Below are 20,958 nucleotides of genomic sequence, written 5' to 3'. Positions count from 1 at the left end.
AGTTAGCGGCTTAATGCAAGCTTCTTTGAATCGCCATAGGAAAGCCAGATTGCCAGCTTGTTGGTGAAGCTGTAAGGAACCAAAGTGTGACTGTTGTCAGAAATCAGCATGTAACTGAATTTGCCAGCTGTCATGGTGCCACGTTACTTTGGCCACCATGAAGACATCACAGAGAGCAGTCAGATGTGCTGTACAACTCGTCGCACTAATCACAGCAGAACAGATATCATGAAAACGCATTTGTTCATTAGTTAGAACTTCATCACACTAACTAGCTAGCAAGAGGGAGTACTCAGCATTGAATGTTTGAACTAGCGATGTTAGCTTCCCTGCCTTTCATTTCATATGGATTGATTTGAGATTGGTTCAGCCAGCAAGCGAACAGCAAGCAAAGACAATTTCATTCACATTTCAGACCCCTAAAAATGTTTAATAATTCATGCACATTTTCAATTTCAGAAACACTTATTCTAGAAACACAAAACACCTTAGCAAGATGTAGAACTGGATAAAAAAACGTCAATATTAGCTACGGGTTTATTGTTTTTGGTAAGATTAACTCTGGCTCTTTTGAGGATGAAAGGGGGCTCAGTGGATGATGTCACCTTGGTAACATTTTCTAAAGTTAGGACAGCACATTGCAGCTGGTCTTATTTGTAGCTATCCCATAGGCGTTCTCGAGTTATCAGACAGCACATTGCAGCTGGTCTTATTTGTAGCTATCCCATAGGCGTTCTCGAGTTATCAGTCAGAACAGTGTAGACGGCCGACACTCTGACACGAGACAATGGTGACCAGGCATACTTTTTTTTTGACCTACAACATTTTCTTGTGACCTATCACACATTTCTGTTAGAGAATGTTCTTGTGACCTATCACACATTTCTGTTAGAGAATGTTCTTGTGACCTATCACACATTTCTGTTAGAGAATGTTCTTGTGACCTATCACACATTTCTGTTAGAGAATGTTCTTGTGACCTATCACACATTTCTGTTAGAGAATGTTCTTGTGACCTATCACACATTTCTGTTAGAGAATGTTCTTGTGCCCTATCACACATTTCTGTTAGAGAATGTTCTTGTGACCTATCACACATTTCTGTTAGAGAATGTTCTTGTGACCTATCACACATTTCTGTTAGAGAATGTTCTTGTGACCTATCACACATTTCTGTTAGAGAATGTTCTTGTGACCTACAATCATTTCTCCTGACCCACTGGCTGGCCCACTGGCTGGCCCACACTTCAAGTCCTAATGTTTTTGTCTCTAGTCTTAGATCGTAACGATACTGCATGCTGGTCCAGACCACGAGTCTATCCAAACAGAATCCCCTTGACCTAGTAGCTATGAATAGATTCTTGTTTACGCCTGAACCCTAGCCCGTAAATGTGTGTGCCCAAAGTCAAATAGAAAGAGTGTTCAGAGTCTGAATCACTTAGAGAGAGGGATGTGTGTTTGTGATTTTGTCTGTATAATCTGTGAACTGAATGGAAGTCTGAAAACCTCACCTGTGTGTATTGTAACAGGCTGCGTTTCAGTGACATCTCTAATGTCTTACATATTCAGAGAATTTGACTTGCACTTACTGACAATATATATAACGCCTAACAACGATTATCAATGAACAGTATGTCCCATGAAGTACTGGTTGTTTAAGGAAGTTCTACATAAAAATAAGTCATATCTACACAGTACCTCCTTGGCCAGGGCATTAACCTCCAAGTGCTTCATTGATAGTATATTTTATACTGCATTTACAGGTAGGAGCCATTGACCAAGCCTGATAAATCTGGGATGCATTCTCATTGTAACCCAGCTAAGGCCTTACAAAAGTATATTGTGACCAACAACCCTTTCATGTCACTTAGGCCTTCTACACCTTTTGTGACCAACTTTCATGTGATCCACTACACTTTTATGTGACCTAACACACAGTTTGGTCACTTTCTTGTCTCTTTTGGTGACTTTCTCTTGACCCACCATACTTTCCAACAGCCTGACTATACTTCATATGATCCTGTAAGCAGATCCAGTGTTTATTAAAACAGAATCCCCTTGACCTAGTAGCTATGAATAGAATCCTTGTTTACGTCTGAAGCCTAGCCCGTGAACGTGTGTGAGATCAAGATCAGAGAGAGTGTAGGAGTCTGAGACAGAGAGAGAGAGAGAAAAGAGAGAGAGAAAAGGAGACAGAGAGAAATAGACAGAGAGAGAAAGAGAGAGAGAGAGAGAAAGAAAGAGAGAGAGAGAGAGAGAGAGTGAGATAGATAGTGAGAGAAAGAGAGTGAGTGAGAGACAGAGAATGATAGAGAGAGGAGACAGAGTGAGAGAGAGAGCAAAATAGAGAGACAGAGTGAGAGAGAACGAGAGAGAGAAAAAGAGAGGCAGAAAAGGTGAGAGAGAGAAAGAGATACAAAGAGAAAGAGACAGAGAGAGAGGAAAAATGAGAGAGAGGTGCACATAAAGTGTCTGAGTGGATAAAGAAAGAGATGTGTGGTTGAGAGAGAAGGGGAGAACATTTAGATCTGGGCTATGTGTATAGCAGTAGATAGTTAGCATAACATATACATAGCCTACATAATCAGTGAGATAGAGGTTGTCTAAAGAGCAGTTGGATCGATCTCTAACTGAGTCCTAAAGTTCGAGCCATAAACAGCCATGGAGTTTACCAGACGTTACCTGCCCATGGAATGGGAGGAACGGTGGAGGAAAGAGAAGGAAAGGAGGAGAAGGGTGATTGAGGAAGGAGGAGAAGAGGTAGAAGCGGACGATCGAAAGCTGAGGTGGATTGTGGCCTACAACAACAACCGGATGGGCGTGACGAGGAGAAAGGAGAAAGAGGGAGCAAGGGTCAAGAAGAGGATCGACAGCACGGCAAACCAGGGAGAAGAGGAAGAAGAAGAGGAAGTGTCAGAGGAGAGGAGGGAAGGACTGGGAGATGAAGAGAAGGTTTGTACATTCTACAGACATACCTATCCTAAAGAGGTATTCCAGGGTCTGGAGCAGCTCAGGGACTCCTCTCTCCTCACTGACCTGACTCTGAGCACTGAGGCTGGGCAGCATCTTTATGCACACTCCCCTGTCCTGGCTGCTGTGAGCACACTTGTACACCAGAGACTGCAAGAGAGGGATGAAGAGATGGAGAAGAGGAGGGGGAGGAGAGATGTTGACATGGACATAAAGACAGAGATATTCATCAGTCTGGGTCCTGAGGTGGGGCTTGTGGGGCTGGCAGGGGTAGTGGAGTTTGCCTACACTGGGGGCTTAGCAGCTCTGAACAGACACACACTGGCCCAGATACAGACTGCAGCTACAACACTAGGGGCCCCCAGAGTACTAGAACTCTGCAGTGAAGAGGAGGAGAAAATTAAGAAGGGAGTAGAGAAGAGGGCAGAAGAGAAGAAGATCTCTACTGAAGAACAGATGAAGGTCAGTCTTCAGTCCATCAGAGAGCTGTGGGCAGAGAGAGTGGGCTGTGATGTGGAGCTGGATGTTGGAGGAACATCATTCCATGGTGAGTAGACTGAAATGAAAGCTGTCATGACTATGTACTGAAGCAACGATAGAGGAGACAATGTTTGTGGTTTTATGGGGGTTTGCCGGCTATCAAGCTGGAGTAGACCCAGTATTCTGTTTAGGAGTAACTGGATGATAACAATGGTGATGATGGTAATAATAATGATTCTAAAGAAGTTTTGATGATACAGCTGATGCTGAAATCAGATGCTGAATTTTCCTCCCTCTCCTGACTCAAGTCCACAGAGTGCTCCTGGCGGCCACTTGTGACTACTTCCGGGGAATGTTTACCAGCGGGATGAGGGAATCACAGCAGCCCTGTGTGGCCCTTCCCTTCCTGGAGGCATCTGAGCTTGAAGCTCTGATTGGCTGTTCCTACAGCGGGTCCCTCTCCCTCAGCTGGGGGTGTGTCTTTGAGATCACCTGCACCGCCCTGCAGCTCCAGTTCCAGCCCGCCCTCTTGCTGTGCCTCGATTTCCTGGAACGGGAAATGGATGCCCACTCATGTCTGGATGTGGCCTCCTTTGCCCTGGCTTATGGGATGCTGGGACTACTCGAGGAGGCTGAGGACTTTGTTCTGAGGAACTTCCAAGAAGTGTCTACCAGCCTGAAATTCCTGGACCTTCCGGCTGATAAACTGCTGGATTTTCTCCACTCTGACGGCCTCTGCGCGCCCTCAGAGCTGGCCGTGTTCAGGGCTGTGGTGGTCTGGGTAGAGGCCAACCCGGCAGAGAGGCTAGCCCAGGCCCAGGAGCTGATGACAGGAGTCCGCTTCCAGCTCATGACCTTTAAGGAGTTCAGAGAGGTCAGGGCAATCAACCTGCGCATGGAGTGCAGCAGCGACACAGAGGTACAATACGATATGATACAACTGTATCTCAATACAATATAACATGATCAACTATAATTGTATAGGGAAATAGTCTTGAGGAATTCTGCTGTATATTAAGACATAACAGATAGTGTATAATACACATCATACATACAGCAATTTTGTTTTTATAAAAAAATGTATAATTGTTATTATTACTACAGGTGGATCTGTACGGCTCAGCCCTCAAAGAGTTTGGCTTCAGTCTCCCCGAGACCCTGGACCAGTGTCGGATCCGACGGCCCAAAGACGCCCTGGTTCTGGTCGGAGGCGACCAGCTGGATCCTGACTTGGGTAAACGGCTTCCCAGCAGGCAGCTGTGGTTCGCTAACTCCCTCCGCACCGGAACAGGCTTGGTGAAGGCCATGGACTGGAGGATTCTGGGAGAGATACCAGAGAAGCCCAGGTTTAGACACGGGGTGGGGGTGATGGAGGGGCGACTGTACGTGATCGGAGGGTGTGAGTTCTACACAAAGACCGATACGCTGAAATCGGTATACAGGTATAAAGGGGTCAAAGATCAGTTGTTTTAACAACACATATGGCTTTTTCTGATGTACAAAATATATGTTGATTATCATTGAGGAAAATGTTCTCTTTATCTTTATCTCACACACACACACACACACACACACACACACACACACACACACACACACACACACACACACACACACACACACACACACACACACACACACACACACACACACACACACACTCTTTATCTCACACACACACACACACACACACACACACTCACACGCACGCACGCACACACACACACACACACACACACTCACACTCACACGCACGCACGCACACACACACACACACACACACACACACACACTCTTTATCTCACACACACACACACACACACACACTCACACACACACACACACACACACACACACACACACACACACACACACACACACACACACACACACTCTTTATCTCACACACACACACACACACACACACTCACACACACACACACACACACACACACACACACACACACACACACACACACACACACACACACACACACACACACACACACACACACACTCTTTATCTCACACACACACACACACACACACACACACACACACACACACACACACTCATACAGGTATGACCCCATGCAGGACAGCTGGCAGAGGTTGGCTGACATGCAGGAGTACAGGAGTAACTTCTCGGTGGTGGTGTGGGGTGATCGTCTCTACGCCATCGGAGGAGACATGGACATGAATACCAACCTGGACAGTGTGGAGGACTACAGCCCCGTATCTGACACCTGGAGGTAAGATAGAATCTCATGGAAGACAGAATATTATTAAATAGGAAAGTATATTAAACAGACTGTGTTTTCTTCAGCTCACAAATGATTTTTACCCAAAATGTCAAAACAAAAGTCCCTGTCAAGACTATTCAGCATCGTTTACTCAACTCCTGCATGGTTTTTATTTGTAAGGATCAAATGATTTGTGAGGTAAAGAAAGAACCTGTGGAGTTAGAAGAAGAATGTATTGTGACTCTCTGGCGTCTGAACCGAACAAATATCATCACAGGAACATCTAGTGGAATTTAAGAGTAAGGCGCTATGCTTGAGTTGGTTTACAGTGTACGGGATAAATGTTTTACACTTCGGACACATGCAGAATAATGTAAGAGCAGCATATCATTTTGACTCAATTCAACAATAGCACTTTCAATTTGAACCATCCGTGATTGTTCTGAATCAGTACCATTTCCAACCTCATACCAACCATTGCCAATCTCTAGCTTTGCCAAGCCTCTGGACCAGACCCTGAGTGGCCACGCTGTCACATTGTTGGATGGAGAGATCTTCATCTCAGGGGGGTTCGACTGCAGGTACCAGTGTCTGACGTCCATGTTCCTGTACCACCCTGAGAGAGGAACTACCTACCTGGCAGAGATGAGCCAGGATCGGGCCCAGCACTGTATGGAGGTCCTGCATCATGGTGGTGATGGTGGTCTCTGCGTGGTTGGAGGGGTGTGTAACCTACATACATTCTACACCGACCAGCTGGCCTGTGAGGTCTACGACCCTGTTAGTGACTCCTGGAGCGCCCTCACGCCCCTGGCCATCCCCCATGTTGGAGCAGCCTCTGTGGTTCTGGAGGGGAAGATCTATGTGCTGGGAGGATACTGCCAAGAGGACTACAGGGAGACCAGACTGGTTCACCGATATGAACCCATTACCCAACGTTGGGAGAATATAGGCAAGATGCCCGGACCTAACACTGACATAAGAGCCTGTTTGCTCCGCCTACCCGTCCACTTGAGACAATGAGAGAGGGAACGTTCGAGGGTGATAAAGTTCCACATTACATTGAAGTTGTTTTTTATGAACTGAAAAACACTTAGAAAGAGGCAGGACTACTTTAATGCCCCACCTGCTTGCCCACTTGAGACAATAAAACAATGAGAGGGAGGGTCACATGGTGAGAAAGAGGGCTGGGGTTGCCATATATAATATAAAATAAATCTGACTAAAACACAGAGAAAGAGCTATGCTGGCATTTGTGAATCTACAGGTGCGAAAAAAAACATATTGTATGCCAGAAATCATAGCCTAATTCTTTATGTCACTGATATATTGTTTTCATTGAAAAACGGCCAATTCCATTCGTATTTGGTATAACCCTACCTTACCTTGGGTGTTTAATGACAGCACCTTAAAGTCCTGGTTGCAAAGTGCCGTCATGAATTTTTAACATTCTATGATGGATATCTACTGTCATTCAGTCAATTACAAGAAATATTTGGATTCAAAAAATGTTCATACCTGCTCCTACAACCTAAGACATAAATTAGTGCCATTTAAGATCATTCATAGGACTTTTTACACTCCTGCCATAACACATACAGTATAATACACCCAGAAATGTCACATCTCTGTTGGAGCTGCACAGAAGAATACTATTACATATGCTGTGGTCTTGTGACAAACTGACACCATTTGGGGGTCATGTACTGTATGTCCTATTTCCTTGTCACTGGGAATGTTTTTTTCACTGTACTACACTTGCTGAAATATTTCAGGGAAATATTTATTAAAGGCTATCATCCTTGTTTGGTACAGATTTGTTTTTTGAGATAAAACATTTCCAGCACTGTATAAGTGACGGTTCGGCATCATCAGGTTCTCTTCATTTGTTAATAAACATGTTATACTTAACAGTTTGCTGAATGTTCAGAATTATTTCCCTTATAATGGACCGGTTAAGGTTTTTTTTGATTCCTACATTGTAACATGCAGCATTTATATAGGAACAAATACAAACTATTGCAAACTTATTATAAAATGCATGTGTTTTCTAACCGTGGAAATTCATACCTGAAAATGAAAATGTACATACACATTATATACAAATCTGAATATAATTTTGTATATAATTTCTATACAAATGATATACAAAACTCATAACTGGGGTGCAGCTCAACATTCAATAAGGTGTTCTTAATGTTTTATACACTCAGTGTATGTTGAGTTATATAAACAATATGAAACCTATTAGGACAATCAAATGTTGTAGAGTTTACATTATCAGAACATACACTTTACTTGTAATATTCATAGAGAACTATATGATTCATAGACTTTGTCTCACATCTGTCATACCACATCTATGTAAGACAATCACCACAATCATGTATCCAGTTGTATTTTCCACATAAGGCATATACGTTAACACATACAGTATGCCAATACACCACTAACATACAGTACAGTAAGGCAAAACATGCAACGGCTTTCGTCTGTAGAAGGAGGAGTGGACCAAAATGCAGCGTGGTTATTCATTTTATTTTAATAAAGAAACTATACACTGAATAAACTAACAAAATAACAAACGTGCGAAAACCTAAACCAGCCCATCTGGTGCAAAACACAAAGACAGGAACAATCACCCACAAACACACAGTGAAACCCAGGCTACCTAAATATGGTTCCCAATCAGAGACAATGACTAACACCTGCCCCTGATTGAAAACCATATCAGGCCAAACACAGAAATAGACAAACAAGACATCCAACATAGAATACCCACTCAGATCACACCCTGACCAACCAAAACATAGAAACATACAAAGTAAACTATGGCCAGGGCGTGACACAACATCTAACCAGATTTGTATTTGATTTTTGTACAAATGATCTTCTTCTGCCATACAAGGTTCTTATTTGATTATGATCATTTTCCATATGGGGATAAACTAGTAGGTTCATTTCCCAGCCAAGCAGATACAAGTAGTCGAGTCATTTCGGTGTATTATTAAAAATCTTTGTTCTTTTTTTTTATAACAAAATGCAATTCAGCACTTGACTATCTATTGGATCAGCCTGTCACAGACCCTCCCATTCAACACCAACTCATAAGATGAGGAACATTATTTATGAGGATTGCACATTGTTTATGAGGATTGCCTGCTGCAGTTGTTTGAGAGATGTCCAGTTTGCAGCCAAACATGCAACATAGAGAACACCAGCAAAGGGAACATCACATTTACATTGTAAATTGAAGTCATTTAGCAGACGCGCTTATCCAGAGTGACTTACACTAGTGAGCGCATACATTTTCATACTGGTCCCCCGTGGGAATCAAGCCCACAACCCTGGCGTTGCAAGCGCCATGCTCTACCATCTGAACCACATGGGACATGTGTGGCTGAGCCATCACGCAGACATGCCCTCGCTGTGAGCATTCCTACGAATGGAACAGGGAGGACACTTGAATCAGGTTGGTCACGTTTTACCTGCTCAAAGGTCGAAACAGTTTAGCTTAGTGGGACCAACCTGATTACCGCTTTTGGCATTCTATGTCACTTCACCAATAACGATATCTGAAGTGAAGTAGAAAGGCGAACGCAGCAATCAGGTTGGTTCCAGCAGGCTAATCATCCCCACCGTTAATAATGCAATCAGTGCACTGTTTGTGTGTGACCGACCAGTATCCTTGATGATATACGTTGCCATGCCTATCAATGGGGCGCTGGCAAAGACCCTGCCTCCAGTCTGTTCCCCAATGGCCGTTGATGAGGAAACCACAGTTAGGTAGGTTTAGTCTGACCTGTTCAAACTTCAATATAGTATATGTTTGTTTGTCAGATATCACCTATTCTCAGTGCCATTGGTCATAGAACAGTGACTGTGTGTGTGTTCACAGATGCATCTATGGAGCCTGCACTTGGAGACTTGGATAATGATGTGATGGAGTCCTGACTGACAGACAGACCTGGCACTCAACATAAAACATTTTACTGGACAACTTTTCCTTGTATTGTCTTTTTTTTGTTATTGAATTGAATGGTATCCTTCTTTATGTGGAGGGAAACCCCTGTGTGTTCTGCACCAGGATCAGGGAACTCCTGTTGTATACATGACACCAAACAGGAAGGTATGACCACTCTGACATGTTCACCAAGGTAACCCCGTTACCACCAGACAAAATCCCGATAGGCACAGTGTCTGTATTGGCTGGGAATGACAATGAAAGGTTCACACTGTTATATTAGCAGAACACTGCTTCTATGGTATTATGGAAAGGATTCTTCATTCCAAATGAACCTGCTACTACATTTGAAAGCCATTAAAACTATTTGTTTAGAATATCTACATAAATTCAGCAATTGCATTTTGCTCATATTACTCTGTAGGCTACTGACCCCCAAGCCAACTCACATTTGGCACCTGTCATGGCCGCCAGCATTTCTTGAGGTGCAAGCCAAAAAACATGGCCAAATCAGCTGTTGCAGTTCCCCTTTAACCTTTATCTAGTTGTTTTCCAGACGTCTCCTGGTTCTGTATGTTTATAGTTTTCTATGTGTGTTTTCTTTCTTTCCTGCTGTAATGCTCTCTTTTTGACTGTGGATTCCTTATACTAACACTTCATTTTTCGATAGTTTTTCCCTTTTTGACATGGTTTTAATTCTATTAAAAATACATCTACATGTATAGTACTATCTAGTATTTGTATTCCTATCTGATTGTATAACATTTAGTGGCCTTCGTGGGTACTTCAGATAACCACACCAGGGGCCTCATTTATCAATATTGCATAGAAACTATTCTGAAATAATACTTACAAACTGAATTTAGAATGTTTGTATGCATAGAAAAAGTGTTATTTATCAAACAATCCTACAAGCATCATACTCACACCTGTAAGAGATAACCATTGATAAATACCAATTGTTTTTAGCCTCAGTGCTTCTGCACAACTTTGGCTATTTGCATTTGGAAACGCCTTTAATAAAACCATGTATCAAAATCACCCCGTAAAAGCCCATGGGAATATACAACGCAGTACCATGAAATACAATGGCGCAACAAAAAAAGGGGGACGAGACAGAGGTAATAGTGTCGGAGATTGAGTACAGCATTTATTTGCCACGCTCAGTTGTGGTTTGACCAGTAAAAATTAAGACATAGGGACAAAGAGAGGACCAATAAGACAATTCAATTTGCTTCAGCAATGGCAAATATACTTCAAATGAGTAGGCAACACTCACCAATAAGCCATCCATCCTCAACAGCTCACTCCTGTAGGTGTGTAGGCTAACGTATAGGCCAACAACGCTGTTCTGCAGAATGAACGAGTTCCATTCCACCTGGCTACCTTGCCACCACAGTCAGACGCATATTTTGCGCATCACATAACCTATCATTGCCTCGTTTGTATCTGGGAACCCATTGTTGGCAAAGAAACCCCTCTTGACCTGTTGTGCGGTGGTGTATGAAAACTGTATGTAATCTTTCGTTCTTCTGATGATTACATCCAGAACATCGGCTCCATGGGAAGGGAAGGGAGGGGAGGGGGGGGGGGGTTCAGCTGTTTGAAGCTGGTGTACAATACTGAACGTAAAATAGGCTAAATCCAAATTAAACACATACAACAGATCTACCTATTTACATGTTAGTCATTTAACAGAAGCTCTTATCCAGAGGGACTTACAGTAGTGAGTAGTGAGTTTTGTACTTTTTTCTTGGACTTGTTTTCAATGACAATGACAGATCTATTACTCCCATTTCTATGTGAATTTAATCTGGTTGCCCATACAGTTACATATTGTAGCCTTGATCAGGAAGAGCGTTGGGTGTTGAGCAATAGTCTATCCTATACAATTGCGCACACTAGGTTTCCAATCTGAGGCACAAAAACATGAAAACATGAATTCATTACCTTGATGCTTTCTTTGTTAAATCGAACGAGACCATGCTGTAGATCAATCAGACAACAACAGATGATCAACATCAATTCGCTAGAGATATTAGATTCACTGTGGATCCAGGCACAAATGTTTTCACCTGCATAACGAATGAGACACCAAAATGATTTTCTCGCAAACACCTTTCTTCCAGCAGTTGTTGTATCGCCTGCGCTATCACAACAGCTGCTCGTTACTTGACTGTCATTCGGGAAATTCTTTCCTGGATCAGATTACAACGTAACTAATCAGCTGGACACCAAATGAGCATCCACCAAGTATAATGCTTAATTATTGAAGAACCATGTTAATGACCCTATCAATTTAGGTTTTAAGTATCAAGTTAAGGTGACTCTTTCGTTCGAAGCATTCAATTTTGCAATCGCATACATCATTTTGGATTTGTGTGCCCATGAAAACTGTTTCCACCCTGTAACATAAGGAGATACGAAATGTTACGTTGGTACGCTGCGTTTCTGATAAAACTGTCAGACTGCTAGATCTAGGATTTTTATAGGGTTCAAGTTAAATTTCTAATTTAACTGTTTAATGCTTAATATATGATATAATAACAACTTACACTGCTATAAATGCAAGGACAGAAAAGTTATGATTTATGTCAAACGATTTTGGACAAATGTTGGCAAATGTAGCTAGTTTGATATATGTCAATGTTAACAAGTTAGCTAACTTTATTATTAGCAATTTTAGCTAGTTTATCAAGCTAGCTAAAATCTTATTGGTAGAATAATTTGGTATGACTTCCCAGTTTCTCATTTCCCAGGAGGACATGAAGCCACCCTGAAATTGTAATACCTTTCATGTTTTGTTAGTAATTCCCTTATAGCCTGCACATGGAGAAAAATAAACATGTTTAAGTTACTGAAGTTAAGAATACTGGTGTACTTTAAGTTACGAATACTGGTGGAGTAAGGTGTGGGTCATGTAATGTAATAATATTTAGTGTGGTGTCATGGGATGTATAGTGATGTTTCATTGTCTCAAGTGTTTGGGCAGGTGGAGCAAACAGGCTCTTATGTCAGTGTTAGGTCCGGGTATCTCGCCGATATTCTCCCATAGTTGGATGGTGGGATCATAGCGATGCACCAGTCTGGTCTCCCTGTAGTCCTCTTGGCAGTATCCTCCCAGCACATAGATCTTCCCCTCCAGAACCACAGAGGCTGCTCCAACATGGGGGATGGCCAGGGGCGCGAGGGTGCTCCAGGAGTCACTAACAGGGTCGTAGACCTCACAGGCCAGCTGGTCAATAGACATCATGTTTTCATCAACAGTGACTCCTCCGGCCACATAAAGATGTTTGTTTAAAGTCTCCATGCAGTGATGGGCTCGAGGTTGGCTCATCTCTGCCAGGTAGGTAGTTCCTCTCTCAGGATGGTACAGGAACATGGACACCAGACAGTGGTACCTGCAGTCGAACCCCCCTGAGATGAAGACCTCTCCATCCAACAGTGTGGCAGCATGGCAACTCAAGGTCATATCCAAGGGTTTGGCAAAGCTAACAGGGAAGGCCACATTTGGTAAAGATAGCAACAAAGAAACAAAGTTTTACTTAAGTTACATACCATTTCCAATGGAACCAGTAATTACTGCAAGTGATTCTGTGTTACCATTCCTCCCAAAGAAAAACCTTACCTCCAGGAATCTGTATTTGGACAGTATCGCTCCACACTATCCAGGTTAGTTTCTGGATCAATGTACCCTCCAATGGCATATATCATCTCATCCAGAACAACCACAGAAAAATTACACCTTTTCTCCTGCAAGTTCGCCAATCTCTCCCAGCGGTTCTGAAGCGGATCATATCTGAAAGAACCCAAAGAATGAGAGGGGAAGGAAGAAAATAATGTAAAAACATAAATATGTAAAAATATGAATACCTAAAGGACTCATTACTTAGCAGATACAAACCCAAAAGTTCTTATTTCACCTGTAGACCGAGTTTAGAACGCCAAGCATGCCTTTATAATTCTGTCCCCCGAGCACGTACAACTTCCCTGCGACAACAGCCAACTCGTGACTTAACCTTGGTGGATTTGGCATCTCTCCCAGCAACCTCCACTCAACTGTCTTCACAACTCCTGTGTAGTTCCTCAGAGAGTTCCCAAACCACAGTTCTCGACTAGGGGTTCGCCGGATAAAGTCGGCAGAGATCTGGTCTCCACCCACCAAGACTAGGCTGTCCTTTGGTAGGTAGATCCTGCACAGGGTCTCAGATGCAACGTGATAAGAGCGAAAGTCCTCCAGCATAGTCTGATAGAGATGTTTTATGTTGCATTCAGTCCACAGTTTTGCGGTTTTAACTTCACCGAACTCCTTGAATGTCATGAGAGGAAAGTGGACGTTCTTCATCAGCTCTTTGGTGAGTTTAAGCCTTTCGCTGGGACAGGCCTCGATCCAGACCACCACTGCCTTGAAGACCACAAGCTCAGAGGGCACAAAGAGGGAGTTGCTTTTCAGGTATTGTCTAAGCTTCTTGACTGGCAGGTCCTGGAACTTAGGGGTGGCTGCCACATTTTGGAAGTGTCTCAGGACAAAGTCGTTGGCCTCTTCAAGGAGTTCCGTTATGCCATAAGCCTCAGCGAAAGACGCCACATCCAGGCAGGAGTGGGCGTCCATTTCTTGTTTCATGAAGTCGAGGCACAGCAAGAGGGCGGGCTGGAATTGGAGCTGGAAGGCAATGCAGGTGATCTCAAAGACACACCCCCAGCTGAGGGGGAGGGACCCGCTGTAGGAGTAGCCAATGAGGGCCTCCAGCTCTGAGGCCTCGAGGAAGGGAAGAGCCACACAGGCCTGCTGGGATTCCTTCATCCCGCTGGTGAACATTCCCCTGAAGTAGTCACTACTGGCAGACAAGAGCACTCTGTGGACTTGAGTCAGGAGAAAGAAGAGGAAATTGAATATTGTTGTTATAATCAGGTAGCTCATATAGACTACTTCCACATCTGGTTAATGATGACACTTATGAATTCAGATATAAGACAAAAGGCATAATCTTATCATTTGTTTTGATCCCAAACGAGTCCCCAACAATAAACAAAACAAATATACAATTAACATTTAATTTAAATCGTTCTCATTATAAAATCTGATTATTATTATGTTGTTATATATTAATATACTAATAATATTCATATATCAGCCTATTATTCTTATTTACAGTGTTTTCTGTAAGTATATGGAGTAGCCAGCCAAATAGAAATGTCCGGGTGATAGTCCCCAATTTTTATGCAGCACAAGCTCTATTTTGGTGGCCTCTGGTACATTCTAATGCCTTGATTCCATCCAAAATACACAGCTACATTTTGAATACTTTCATAACTTTACAATGACTGCAATAAAATGACTTTGCAATAAAAAATCCTGAAAATGTATGAATTCAGTGGGTTGTTACTTGTTTTGGATAACGTCTAAGCCTTGGCCTATATGATCAGGAATACTTTCTAAGTAAGATACACATTTTTTTTTTACATGAAACCTTTCTTCTCTTGAGATGTAAGTCATATTTACTGTAAGATATGAATTACCACTTTTATTTTTAATTAATAGTTTGCCCTATCAATCAATCACTGTGTGAGGGATTGTCAGGCGAGGGGGCAGGATGACTTTGGCTCACAAGAGTTGGTAGGGATTCAAACCTGTCAATCAATCACTGTGGGTGGGAGTTTGAGGTAAAGCGGTAGATTAGTAATCTAGTCAGAAAAACGAGTCTAGTCAGCCCTTTGAATTACATGTATTGTGGCGTAAACTAAATCTAGTCTACTTTTTCAATGTAGTTTATTTAGGCAAAAACTGAAAAAAAGGTTAAACATGGATTCCCTGTTGAGATTGTGCACCCATACTTTAATACAAAGTTAGGTGAACATGACTAGACCTACAGGTGTGATTGAATAATGAGGCAGGTGTTAAGCATGGACTTTGCTCCACAGAAAGCAGCAGTTGACTACTCACTCCATTGTCGACACTTTAATCAAATCAGTAGGTCTTTATCAATACCTTTAATAATACCATATAAGTATCATGACATTAGCTTTTATAACCTTCAATCTGTTTTCTTTTATCCTATTTTGGAACAGAACGAGGCTCTCTCTCCACTACCTATTGTTCCTGTAGTAATGATTTGACATCTTCTGCGAATGTTTTATCATCATTTCCCAGCTAGCACAGTGGTACTGGGCCGATTCAGGCAGGGAGTCAGACTCGGCTGAGAGTCAGACTCCGCCGACGTAATGTGGCCCGAGACAAGGCAGCATTCGGCAGTATGACCTAGAACATGTGGACAACTACAAATACCGAGGTGTCTGGCTAGACTGTAAATTCTCCTTCCAGACTCATATCAAACATCTCCAATCCAAAATCAAATCTAGAAGCGGCTTTCTATTTTGCAACAAAGCCTCCTTCACTCACGCCGCCAAACATACCCTAGTAAAACTGACTATCCTAGCGATCCTTGACTTCGGCGATGTCGTCTACAAAATAGCTTCCAATACTCTACTCAGCAAATTGGATGTAGTCTATCACAGTGCCATCCGTTTTGTTGCCAAAGTGCATTATACCACCCACCACTGCGACCTGTATGTTCTAGTCGGCTGGCCCTCGCTACATATTCGTCGCCAGACCCACTGTCTCCAGGTCATCTATAAGTCTATGCTAGTTAAAGCTCCATCTTATCTCTGCTCACTGGTCACGATAACAATACCCACCCGTAGCACGCACTCCAGCAGGTATATCTCACTGGTCATCCCCAAAGCCAACACCTCCTTTGGCCGCATTTCCTTCCAGTTCTCTGCTGCCAGTGACTGGAACGAATTGCAAAAATTGCTGAAGCTGGAGACTTACATTTCCCTCATTAACTTTAAACATCATAGATCAGCTATCAGTTCAGATCATAGATCTGGCTGGCTATATAGGCCTATGAAACACGCTAAATCAAATAAATGAATGTTCCACAAAACAACACATGAGTAGATTTCAAATCATCGTTACCACTTACATTACATAATAAATGTGACAGCAGCCAACCACAACGCACAGGCAACCACAGAGCCCAAAAATAATACAGGTACCGAGAGGCGGGACAGACAGCAGACTGACAAACCAGCAGGATTTCTCTGTCGCTCACTTAGATAGATTCAGGGGCGCAACTTTGGAATTAGAAGTGGGGGGGACATGATTATTATTTTATTTATCCAGTTGGATAAAAACTCCAAACAGCCTACCCGACCTCTTGGATGTGTCCGCATGGTTCTAAAGCACACCGTTGCCTCGTTTGTATCACATTCCAATGGTAAAACTGGGGGAGACAAAAATGCAATTTCAGAATGTGGGGGGGGGGGCATATACCCCCAGTCCCTAGTGAAAGTTGTGCCCTGAATAGATCACTAGAAGATACATAGCCTATCTTACATTCTAGCGGGATAATAGAGCCCAACAGTGGAGGTGTCATAATACCCATAAAACCTAGCGGTCAAACAGGGAAATGTTACTTTTGTTGTTCATTTTCTTCATAGTGGATTTTAGAAACTCTTAAAAATAAGGGCTGTGTTTTGTGTAGGCTTACCCTGGCTTGACGTTTCGATAACCATGTAAATCTCCCTCATACAAGGTGACTTTTATCAATATATTCAGCTCGATTTACTCTCAGATTCAAAAATTATAATTAGCATAAAAGTAGACATCATGCAAGACTACAAATCCCGGCATGCTCCTGCACGTCATCTCTAGCTGGCACCTTTGCTAAAATGTATTATGTCTTTATATCCAAAAATAATAATTTTTGGTGTCATCTTTCCATGGGCTCCATCTGAATTCACCCGCCGACGTTCCTCTGCACTGCCACGCACAACTTTTTCTCAGCTGGCACAATTTGATTGGCTGCTGTCTGATTCAAAATGTAATCGGTTAAATGAAGAGTTGATCCGCTGCACACTTTTTTAATAGCATATTTTTTTATATTTGGGCTTCGGGAGGGTATCAAGTCAGGTCGAGTCAAAAGGCTCAAGTCCAAGTCAAGTCACGAGTCATTGGTGTTAAAGTCAATGTCAATTTGCAGTCATCATATTTCTGACTCGAGTCCAAGTCATGTGGCTCAAGTCAACACCTCTGCCTACTACCATACCCCATTTAAAGGCACTTAAATCTTTTGTTTTTCCCATTCACCCTCTGATTGGCACAATCCATGTCTCAATTATCTCAAGGCTTAAAAATCCTTATTTAACGTGTCTCCTCCCCTTCATCTACAGTACACTGATTGAAGTGGATTTAACTGATTGAAGTGAATTTATGTGACATCAATAAGGGATCCTAGCTTTCACCTGGATTTACCTGGTCAATCTATGTCATGGAAAGAGTTCCTAATGTTTTGTACGCTCAGTGTATAATTCCACACTATGAGGTTGGATATATACTGTGAAATTGTGAAAATTTGATAATGCAATTTTAGTGCAGGAGCGGTTTGAAAAGACTGTCTGACATTTCTGTCTGTTTTGGTGGGTTGGGGTTTTGACCTGCCTGGTGACATCACCAGGTGGCAAATGAGCTAATACACCAATAAGAAAGTGAGTTCAAACCTCTCTGTCAATAACAGCTTATTTTCTATTTTCCCCATCCTACTCAGACTAGCTAAATTCGTGTTTGAGATATTGCTCTTTGCTAAGAAGATATTTTTGTTTCTTGTTCACCATTTAAATCAATTACAGTTAGATTCTTAATTGTTACCAGAAACAATTTGATATTGAGCATTTATTTTAAACGGGCTGCATTGGGCCTTTAACATCATATTTAAAATCATATGCTCAAAAACAACATGATTACCATCATAAGGGGTTATTTAGTTTGATCCAGGATGAGCCCCCATAAATAAATAGTCTCCTGTATCATTCTACAGTACATAGTCGTGATGTATTTTGACTTCAGTCTACTCACCATGAAATGATGCCCCACCAACCTCCAGCTCGACATCACAGCCCACTCTCTTTGTCCACAATTGTCTGATGGACTGAAGACTGACCTTCATCTGTTCTTCAGCAGAGATCTTCTTCTCTTCTGCCCTCGTCTCTACTCCCTTCTTCATCTTCTCCTCCTCTTCACTGCAGAGTTGTAGAACTCTGGGGACCCCTAGTGTTGTAGCTGCAGCCTGTATCTGGGCCAGTGTGTGTCTGTTCAGAGCTGCTAAGGCCCCAGTGTAGGCAAACTCCAGCACCCCTGCCAGCCCCACAAGCCCCACCTCAGGACCCAGACTGATGGATATCTCTGTCTGTATATACATGCCAACATCTCTCCTCTCGTTCTCCTCATCCCTCTCTTGCAGTCTCTGGTGTACGAGGTAGCTGACAGCAGCCAGGACAGGGGAGTGTGCGTGTAGACGCTGCCCATCCTCAGTGCTCAGAGTCAGGTCAGTGAGGAGAGAGGAGTCCCTGAGCTGCTGCAAGGTTTGGAACATGTCTCTTGTATAGGAGTCTCTGCCATATACCCTTATTGAATCCACATCCTCTATTCCACCTTTCTGTCCCCCAACAGCTGTCCACTCTTTGTTCACTTCTTGAAGCTCATCCTCCTCAACTTCAGTTGTCTCTCTCTTTAGATGTATTTTACTTTTTTCCTCCCTTCTAAATGCTTCATCGTCATTATCTTCTTCTTCTGTGTTCACCTGATTCCCACAATACTTTTCTTTCACTTCTCCTGCACACTCTTCTCCATCTCGATCTATATTGTGCTTATCCCCCCTAAATTCTTCATCTTGCCTCCATAGAGCCTCCAAACCCCTCTGGAAGCATGGTCTAGATAAAGCCATCGCTTCCAACAGCAACAGTCTTTATCTCAACAAATGTCCAACACTGCCTCCCTACACATACAGCTTAATATTATATCATTTATTTTTATTTTTATAAAAAACACTACACAAATTTGAAGCCACACTAAAAAAAGCTCTCAGCCTTCGCTATCTGACTGACTGTGTGTGATCTTAGTGCAGTTTTCTCTTCCCCACTCTCTACAGGGTCAGGTATCTATGTTGTCTGCACCTTCCCTTCCCTCTTCTTGTGTGTTCTAACTCCTGTTTGACAGAACCATTTATAAACCCCCACTCAACCAGACACGCTGCTATATATAAACCCCTGAAGTCATACAGATCAGACCTCACAGTAAAAGTAATTGTCTCTGTTTCTGGTCCATGTTCTCATCCCTCAAAGTTGTCCCACGGTAGGGACTAATAATAACAATTTTCATTTCATTTTTCGATTCAGCGTCTCAACAGTATGTCCCCAATTTTACTATTCAATACCTTTATGGTTATGTTAGTTGATGGAGATGTGTCTTACAATGACCTACACTGACTGCATCTTGTCATTCTCCCATATTCTCTTTGTTTGCCCATAACATTTTCTCATCGTTCATTATTTCCTGACTTGTTTTCTCAAATAATTGCTCTGTGTTTGTATTCATTTCTCTGTAGTTTGTACTGTGTATTACACTTGAAGCAGAGAAGGTCAAGAACCTGGAACCGTAAAAAGGGGAATGTTCTAAGCTTGGAGCCTGTTCGAGCTCCTCGAATCCCAAGGCTTCTTTCTCCAAGACATTGGACGCCACCTCCCAGTGCATGTGACTAGGGGATCAGTTGGGTTATGGCATGCTTAGAGCGTCAGAGGGATTGTGTTGCTCCTCCACAGCCAAACGCTGGGGAATCTGGGAGAGGAAAGGGGATACCTAGTCAGCTGCACAACTGAATTCATTCACCTGAAATGTGTTTTCCACATTTAACCCAACCCCTCTGAATCAGAGAGGTGCAGGGGGCTGCCTTAATCGACGTCCATGTTATCGCTTCCCGAGGAGGAGGTTTTTTGTTGGGGGGTTAACTGTTCAAGGGCAGAATGGCAACGTCACTATATTGTGACATTACCACTATATATTATTACATGACCACTATCTATTATGACATTACCACTATATATTATTACAATACCACTATATATTATGACATTACCACTATATATTATCACAATAGCACTATATATTATTACAATAGCACTATATATTATTACATGACCTCTATATATTATTACAATACCACTATATATTATAACATTACCACTATATATTATTACAATAGCACTATATATTATAACATGACCTCTATATATTATTACAATACCACTATATATTATAACATTACCACTATATATAATTACAATAACACTATATATTATTACAATACCACCATATATTATGACATTACCACTATATATTATTACAATAGCACTATATATTATAACCTCTATATATTATTACAATACCATTATATATTATAACAT

General features: G+C 42.3%; 2 protein-coding genes across 2 annotated transcripts; one reads left to right on the top strand and one right to left on the bottom strand.

Moving 5' to 3' along the window:
* Nucleotides 1-2,098: 2,098 nt before the first annotated feature.
* si:ch211-63p21.8 (kelch-like protein 33) lies at nucleotides 2,099-7,569 on the top strand. The gene is made up of 5 exons (XM_064931311.1): nucleotides 2,099-3,517; nucleotides 3,759-4,369; nucleotides 4,555-4,892; nucleotides 5,532-5,702; nucleotides 6,185-7,569. The coding sequence occupies exons 1-5, from the start codon at nucleotides 2,662-2,664 to the stop codon at nucleotides 6,714-6,716; spliced, it is 2,508 nt and encodes an 835-aa protein (XP_064787383.1). The 5' UTR covers nucleotides 2,099-2,661; the 3' UTR covers nucleotides 6,717-7,569.
* Nucleotides 7,570-11,238: 3,669 nt separating this feature from the next.
* LOC135510418 (kelch-like protein 33) lies at nucleotides 11,239-19,676 on the bottom strand. The gene is made up of 4 exons (XM_064931312.1): nucleotides 18,575-19,676; nucleotides 13,581-14,520; nucleotides 13,286-13,456; nucleotides 11,239-13,148 (listed from the first exon to the last, which is right to left on the bottom strand). The coding sequence occupies exons 1-4, from the start codon at nucleotides 19,440-19,442 to the stop codon at nucleotides 12,626-12,628; spliced, it is 2,502 nt and encodes an 833-aa protein (XP_064787384.1). The 5' UTR covers nucleotides 19,443-19,676; the 3' UTR covers nucleotides 11,239-12,625.
* Between the last annotated feature and the right edge of the window lie 1,282 nt (nucleotides 19,677-20,958).

The sequence above is a fragment of the Oncorhynchus masou genome, chromosome 23 (genome assembly GCF_036934945.1).
Source record: "Oncorhynchus masou masou isolate Uvic2021 chromosome 23, UVic_Omas_1.1, whole genome shotgun sequence".
Lineage (NCBI taxonomy): Eukaryota > Metazoa > Chordata > Actinopteri > Salmoniformes > Salmonidae > Oncorhynchus > Oncorhynchus masou.
This window is presented reverse-complemented; position numbering and strand designations above follow the sequence as displayed.

Excerpts from the sequence above, each read along its gene's own strand:
- si:ch211-63p21.8 (XM_064931311.1), top strand. The coding sequence starts at position 2,662 with ATGGAGTTTACCAGACGTTACCTGCCCATGGAATGGGAGGAACGGTGG. Across the intron at positions 4,370-4,554 it reads AGTGCAGCAGCGACACAGAG|GTGGATCTGTACGGCTCAGC; the intron begins GTACAATACGAT and ends TTATTACTACAG. Across the intron at positions 5,703-6,184 it reads CCCGTATCTGACACCTGGAG|CTTTGCCAAGCCTCTGGACC; the intron begins GTAAGATAGAAT and ends GCCAATCTCTAG.
- LOC135510418 (XM_064931312.1), bottom strand. The coding sequence starts at position 19,442 with ATGGCTTTATCTAGACCATGCTTCCAGAGGGGTTTGGAGGCTCTATGG. Across the intron at positions 13,457-13,580 it reads GTTCTAAACTCGGTCTACAG|ATATGATCCGCTTCAGAACC; the intron begins GTGAAATAAGAA and ends GGGTTCTTTCAG. Across the intron at positions 13,149-13,285 it reads CCAAATACAGATTCCTGGAG|CTTTGCCAAACCCTTGGATA; the intron begins GTAAGGTTTTTC and ends CTTCCCTGTTAG.